A 7,701-nucleotide genomic window follows, 5' to 3' on the forward strand; every position below is an offset into this window, starting at 1 on the left:
CAACGTTGTCCGACAAAATCATCACACATAAATTAACAGACACAGGGTGAGTGCAGCCTCTGTGTTAAGAAGTTAAATGTTCTACCATTGCTAAAACTTTAGTTTCAATCACTTTCACTTCAATATTTGAGTTGCAGAAAGTTACTGAAACAGAGATTTACTGGAACTGTGTAGCAAATGAAATGCAGACAGCTGGGAGTGCAAGGTTTTGTTTAAAACAGATTCAGTAAACCATCACTCTTGTATAGCCTAATGTTTTCATGACTGTCACAATGGCTATATTAGAGATTATTTGTTTGATTATTACATTTACGGTATTTGCCATTTTAGTTGTTTATGTTGTAATATTATAAATCACACTTTGTGTGTCATGATCATTCAGTGAAAGTTGTATTGTTGGGAATTTACTCACCATAATTGATATCTTCTGAGAAACTGTCCGATAGGATTGATTTCTTGTAGACACTTTCTGACTCATCACATTTGAATATGTGACTCAGGTATATAATCCACCTACACACCCACTCTGTTTGGGCCATCATTTGATATCCTACTCAGTAACTGTAAGATTGTAGTAGTAATTGTATCAGTAACAGATACAGTATTAGTACAGTTGTCAGTGATCTTAATGATTGTTCCCCAAAAAACAGTTTACAGTGGTAATCCGTTTTTGTAATCAGAAAAATCACAAACACACACACAAGAAGTAATCTTGGTTTAATGGTTGGTAGTCTTCAATCTGCATCATTATTCTCAGATTAATTTCAGGTATTTGGTATTCAAAACGATAGTCGTTTAAACTTTTTGGAACATAAGCTACATGAAAAATAAAAAATATCACATCCCTCGATTTAAATGTGTTAACAATATTACTTTTGTAATCATATTTAACCCTCAGAATTACAGAAACCTAAACAGCTCAAGTAAATTATTAAATGGTTCAGTCCCATCTTAACACAACCCAAATATGTAGCCTCACATTAAATACATAGTTACAGTACTAGGCTAGGCTATCAAAATATATTCTGAAAAGCCCCCTCCCTGACCCCAATCAAAAAGAAGAAAGAAAAAAAAAAAAGGTAACAATTCCATAAATTAGCACCACGTCTTCTGGATAAGCACCGATATAATTATGTGCACAACAATGAAGCCACATTTCACTGTGTTGCAAGAACAGAGAAAAGATGGTGAGACTCACAAATCAGAGAAAAGTTTCTATCCAGGATCCACAAGGACCCTTTCTCTATTTTGACAGAAAAATAGTCTTATTTAAAAAAGGTAGTTGTAAAAAAAAAAAAAAAAAATTCAGACTTCTAAATATACACAATGCAAAACACCAGCTCATAAAACAGTATTCTCAATATCTCTATATAGTTCATTTCATTCATCAAAACAAAAGTTAACATTTTCTTTTCCTGGGTCTTTTGTCAAAGCCAATGACAATGCAAGTCTCTCCATACAAAGCCGAGTTGGAATATATGACAAATGTATCGGAGCTTTGCTCACAAACATTTTTAATACACATAATTTCCAATATTGTATCCAAAAAGGTCAAATCTTTTTTTTTTTTTTTATTTAAAAAAAGAGTCAAAACAGAAGGCAAAACTGCAGATCTGAATGATCTGTAAATACGTACAATACTTTTTTTTCTCTGTTTTTTTTTAACTAATAAATTAGAAAAGCTGAAGAGCCACCGTTCTCTTGATGCATTGACAAGTTCTTGCAGTCAACACTGAGTCTGCATGGCTGTGTGTGTGTGTGTGTGTATGTGTGTGCGTGTGTGTGTGCGTGTGTGCCGTGGGTATAGATCAGTGGAGGAGTTGTTGGGAGGCAACAGGAAGGTAACAAGAAGACAGGAAGGCAGGAAGAGGAGAGGCAGTCGTCGGGCCCCTGGTTGGTTGGTCATAGTAGGTTCGGGGGTAAGGATAGGGGAAGGTGTCCCTTGTTCAGAGGTTTTCTGTGGGGTAGGAGTGAGGTGGTGTTGGATCCTGTGTTTCTATTAGGCTACCTGGCACTCACTTGAGTCCCCGTGGACCCAGTTGCAGATCTGAGCGTATTTGAGGGGCGTTATCCTCACTGCCACGTTGTAATCCTGCTGCATCCCGTCCCCATTTACATCCACCCACTGATGCCCGGAGAAAATGCCAATGATCTTCCTCTTCCACTTCTTCTTGCCGGGCTCTTTGAGGCGGATGTAGACCCCGGAGCCACTGGAGCCGGGTTTGGCATCACAGAACTGATAAAGTAAATCATTGGATTCCTCAGACACGGAGCAGAACCTGTAGACCAGGTTTCCAGGTCGGTCATCGTCAAAGCCAGAGAAGTGGATCCTCCCAGCAGGGAGTTTCTTCACTGAGGAGATGACACCCAGATCCATGTGCTTGACTTTTGGGGCTTTCTTCAACTCCAGAACAGCGTAGTCATAATCTGCAGCCAGTCCATTAGCCACACCTTTGAACCAACCCTTAGGAATCTGGGTCTGCTTGACCCTGGTCCACCTGAATGAAGGCTTCTCCGATTCCGCACTTCGCCGACTCCGGCTCTTCCTTCCTTTCCCTTTTCCTTTACGTTCTCCTTTCCCATCGTTCTCGGCCTTTTCCTCACCTTCCTCTTTATCCTTGTCTCCCTTTCTCCGTTTGCCCTTTCCTCGCCCTCCCCTCCCTTTGCCTCCTTTCCCTCGTCTGGACTTCTCCTTCAAAATACCAACACGCAGCTTCTGTGCTCCGTCTAGATAATCCTTCCCATCGTGGATGCAGTGGGCCGCCGTCAGAACATGTTTAGGTGACACCAGAACCCCAGAGCATCCCGTGGAGATCTTGACGGAGGTGGAGAAGGGATATTTGGTAGAGAACTGCTTGTCGGAGATGGTGAAGCGGGTGTCTGTGCCATACACTTCCCGTTTGTGGCGCGAGCTGGACGAGGAATTCCTGCTCCAGGTCGTCACCTCATTGAGACCTTGCACAGAAACTGAGGTATACGTGCGTGTACCGTTCTCGTAGACCGTTTCGTAGGACAGGAACTGCTCCAGGTCGTCCAGAGAAGGCACAGGGAGGCGACGCTGACACTCAATCCCACAGGTCCCACTCAGCTCGGATTGTGGATGGGCTGAGAAGTCGGGATTGCTGAGCGACACGGTACGTCTTTTCCTCACCAAAGGCACCTTCCACTGTGGCCATGTATACTCATCATCAATCGCGTTCTCCTCAGCAGCGACGGCCACCACCACGGCCAGTGCCAACACCGGAAGCAGGACACACAGGGGTATAGGGCCCATAGTTAAGTCGGGCCTGGCTCTGAAAAACAGAAAAGAGAAGAAGTCATGAACAACTTTGACAATATCAATTCAGTACAACATTCAGTTTGTTCTTTCTGGATCCACCTAAAGGCAACACGCTTCTCAATTGGCATAGCTGTATAGGCATGTTAGGCATGGTATGTTTCCGAGAGGATGAATCCTACCAACTTTGGTGATACCATAGCTTTTACTTTAGTGCCACTATTGGGTTGAAATTTGTAGTTTTTAGTAAATGTCTGGAGACATACAGCATAAATTCCCACTGGCTGAGATATCCATGGTATCCAGATGATGACTTTTAACAACTTTGGTATCCAGACTTTCCACGTCGTGTTTCTGGCAATGAGCTTATTCAATGAAATGTCTCAACTTCTTTGTAATGGACTGGCACACTCTTTTGTATAAACATTCATATCTGACACTGAATCCTAATAATGACTATTGCAAACTCTTTTTTCCAACACCACCATTAGATTTTTGTTTGACTTTGAGTAAGGCTATTTGTAATTTGATACACTAAGATATTCAAGTCCCATGTCCCCATTAATTGTAATAACTTTGTCATGTCATGACTCAAGACGTTATCTCAACATCACATCAAAATTTTATTTTTTTTGCAATCTCTGCATAAATGAAAGGCATTCAAATCCTCAGCTACCTAAATTAGATGGTCAGTTGCGTAAGAATAGACTTGTTCCTACTTAAGATAAGCAAACATCAGCTACATAAGTACTAACTAATGTGATGTTGTTATGCTGTGTTTGACACACATCAGTCTCTCATCATTATTATACCAAGAGAGAGAGAAAACTAATGATATGCAACACAGGCCAATAGCTGGAAGTGAATGAGTTATAGCTCATCATATCATGTGGTTAATAGCTCACAAAACACATTTACTTACAACAGTTTGTCTTTTGTTAAGCACTAAACCTCTCATTTGGTGCAGCACCACAAACATATTATCTTGCCAGAATTTATCAGCTTTGATTTTGGTTTCCCTAAATTGATTAGGTTTTTTAATTCAATATTGCCAACTGCTGATTAACAAAAAAATAGACACAATTCCGTGTATGGCCACACAGAGGCAGTAGAATACATAATATTTGAGACATCCACTGGGCTCAGAGCCACTATAACTTAAATAGTTCAGCAGCATGTGACAGCACAACACATATATTTTTTTAGGCTATAAGATTCCTCAAAATGCTCAGGTCTGCAGAAAAGAGTTGGTGCCATTATTCATAAGGAAAATAGCACTTTGTTTAAAATATTATCAAACTTCTCAAGAGTTGATGCTTTGTGGTTTAGAGGAAATTTATGTCCTGTGAGTCGCTCTGGAGGCTGCGGGCAGAGAGAAGGACGGGATGAACCCTGATCCTCTGAATGGGCTGAGACAGTGGCTTGGAGGTTTGCCACAATGGTTAACCTTCTCTCTCAGTAATGACCATATCTGGTTTCCTTAGCCCCACTCCACTCCTTGTCCATGCATACAGATGACATCAAACTTAGAGACTGTGCAGGCTGCAGTGCAGACAGACAGCCCTGCTGGTTCATGCCTCTACTGTATGAGTGTGATGTTGCCAATAATCCCGATAACCTCTATAAAGTAAATTACAGCCTGGGTGTGTGTTAATAGATTCAACAGACCATCACTTAACTAAGGAGCAGGAGAGCTTCAGTACGTCAGCATGTGCTGTGGGGGTGAAGTCACACGTGCAATTTCAGGCAGAGAAAATCATTTGGATGCTGTTCATTGAGCAGCAATGTAGCAAGAGTGAAAATCCAACAGTTAATTTCAAACAGAAGTCCAGAGTGAAATAACCATTAATCCTGGCCGTTTGAGTGGTTTAAATGGAGTGTGGCAGACAGGCTGACGTCTGGGGCGTTCAGAGGGAAAGGGGGGCCATCTTTAGAGGAGGGGGCAGCCTCCATTGGCCAAAGGGTCCACAGAGGCACATTCCCTTTCAATGAGCTGTTAGTGCAGCATGAAAATGAGACATTGCCTGGTTTGGCAAACCTTCCAGGAGACTCAGCTGAGACGGAGAATTGCCTCATTGCATGTGGCATCGACTGAGGACCATATCAGAGCCTTATCATCCCATTATGTTGATTCTTCCTACTTTTTTTAAATTATTATCTGAGACTACAAAGCATCCCCCTTTTTTATCTCAGGTTTGTTCACCAGGTACTGCTCTGTCTTCCAGATGAATCTGACTGCAAATATTTTGGATGAAGTGTACCATGCAGTGTCCAATAAAACGCACCCAGTGACCAACATCTAACCAGTCCGAAAGAGACGGTAATAAAGTACAAGCCCACAAGAGCTGTAAAACAGTCTCAATAAATAAGAATACAAAAAAAAGACCTTTAGTTTCTGTTCAGCTTCACACTCCCGCCACCAGACTCAGACATAACACAAATCAGAAGAAAGCCTGCAATTATTCAACATAGAGTGGAAACTGATATGCTGCCATGATGGCTCCTGGTCATAGAAGGCGTTCATTTCAACTCAACTATTTTCCACTGTAGTCAGCTCAACAAGGAGCTGTGCCCTCTCCATCCCTCGGTGGTGGTGGGAGTCACAAGAAGTTGCAAAGGGAGAGAGAGAGAGGTGCCCTGGAGACAGAAGTGACCAAAGGATGGCGCTATGGCACAGTTTTCCACCTCTTTAGTAAGCATGGGTCTGCCTCTATTGTCTAGTTCAACATCACGTTTATTGCAAAGAGGTGTTTTCATTCATTTTGACCCGTTTTCACAACCTCACCTCTCAGGAAGTTTTCCAAAATGTCTGAACAACCAAAACGTTGAGAAATACTCATTAATTGCTATTATTATAAAAAATGTGTTATGACATTTTGGTAAAACTGTCACTCAATTCAAAATAATGAATAAATAATAATAAATAAATAAAACATTAACTGCATGTAAATAAATATCCTGTTACTTTAGATTAAATGTGAAATGTGAAAACAAACATCTGTAATTCCACATCTGCATCACCAGCTGTATATGTGGAAATAAGAGTGAGAATGTATCTTGAGCAATTTATGTAAATGCTTTCATTGAATGGCTTCATCCAATCATATCAGCACTTATAATGAAAGCTAATGTGCATATATAAGGAATATTGTGCACTGCTAAGACCATGAAGTCAGTTTAAATCTTCCGTGAAAAGTCAACAACTGCATCCACAAAGAAAAAGAGGTACAACCAAAACTGAGAGAAAACATAAAAATATGTAATAAGCAATTAAAAACAAAGTAAGAAAGAATAGTTTCCCAGATGGCTCCAACGAGAGATCACAAAAATTGTGCAAAAAAAAACGACAAAGGCGTCCTACCTGCTTGCATCCGATTGATGGATACGCCAAATCCGCAGTGTATTGTTTGTTTCCCTTAGATATATACAAATATGATCCCAGTAGAAAACAAACGGGCGTTAGTGCATCCCAGACGTCCTGGTATCAGCAGGGCGACGGCTCCCTTCTCCACATTACTTCAAAGAGGCTGAGAGAAAGTCGCAGCCGGGACACTCCGCTCAGGCTGCACTTGATGCTGAGGAGGAGGAGGAGGGAGGAAGGGAGGGATGGGGGAGGAAGAAAAAGAAAACTCAAAAAGGCTGCTTTTTTTTTCACTTGTGACAAAAGCTGTTCACATATGGGTGGGACCAGACCGAGCGCTCTAACTAAAGGCTGAATTGGGTGAAGTCAGTGGTCTATTCAGCAGCAGCCCAGTCGGGAGGTGCGCGCGGTGCGGCTGCTGCTGCGGCCGCGAGGCAGGAGGAGGAGGAGGAGGAGGAGGAGAGAGGGAGAGAGATGAAGCGCGTCTTGAGCGCACTGTGTGAAGGAATTAGTTCCACTGGTCCCAACAATAGTTTCACCTCCAACTATGCGGCACCTTTATTCTGCACTGCCATGTCCACTTTGGTGTAACAGGCTATGTTCGAGGGGGAAAAAAATCAGCCTTTGGCAAATAATAGATATGACAGTTCATTAAAAGTATCTCTACGTGTGCATTTCAATGCTTAATATTCACTGAATCTCTTTTTTTTTTTTTTTTTTTTTTAAATCCATGACACAACAAAAGTGTGGTGGTGGTGGTGGGACCTCATGACAATACTCTCCAAAGGTCAAGATCAGTATTGATTATAAAACAACATTACACCTGCATTTATACTTTAATGTGAGCCAAAGTCTCAATATTACTTAAATGACGAGTATACAATTCAGTCTTAGAAGTGAGGGTGCAGAGTCTTGTTGTATAACTATTTGGTATAACAAAGCATTTTATTGTTGGTTGGTTGAATTGGCATCATATACCAGGGTTGAATGATGCCATGTGTTTTAAAGTGATCGTATGTTTGAAGATATATAACAAAAGTACAAAAATAATGACTAAATTGTT

General features: G+C 41.3%; 1 protein-coding gene across 1 annotated transcript; it reads right to left on the bottom strand.

Moving 5' to 3' along the window:
- Positions 1–700: 700 nt before the first annotated feature.
- Positions 701–7,050, bottom strand: prss35 (serine protease 35). Its single transcript, XM_085802784.1, has 2 exons — positions 6,639–7,050; positions 701–3,293 (listed from the first exon to the last, which is right to left on the bottom strand). The coding sequence occupies exon 2, from the start codon at positions 3,272–3,274 to the stop codon at positions 2,000–2,002; it is 1,275 nt and encodes a 424-aa protein (XP_085658910.1). The 5' UTR covers positions 3,275–3,293; positions 6,639–7,050; the 3' UTR covers positions 701–1,999.
- Between the last annotated feature and the right edge of the window lie 651 nt (positions 7,051–7,701).

Source organism: Trachurus japonicus, chromosome 16 (genome assembly GCF_045865225.1).
Source record: "Trachurus japonicus isolate A0001 chromosome 16, Traja_1.0".
Taxonomy (NCBI): domain Eukaryota; kingdom Metazoa; phylum Chordata; class Actinopteri; order Carangiformes; family Carangidae; genus Trachurus; species Trachurus japonicus.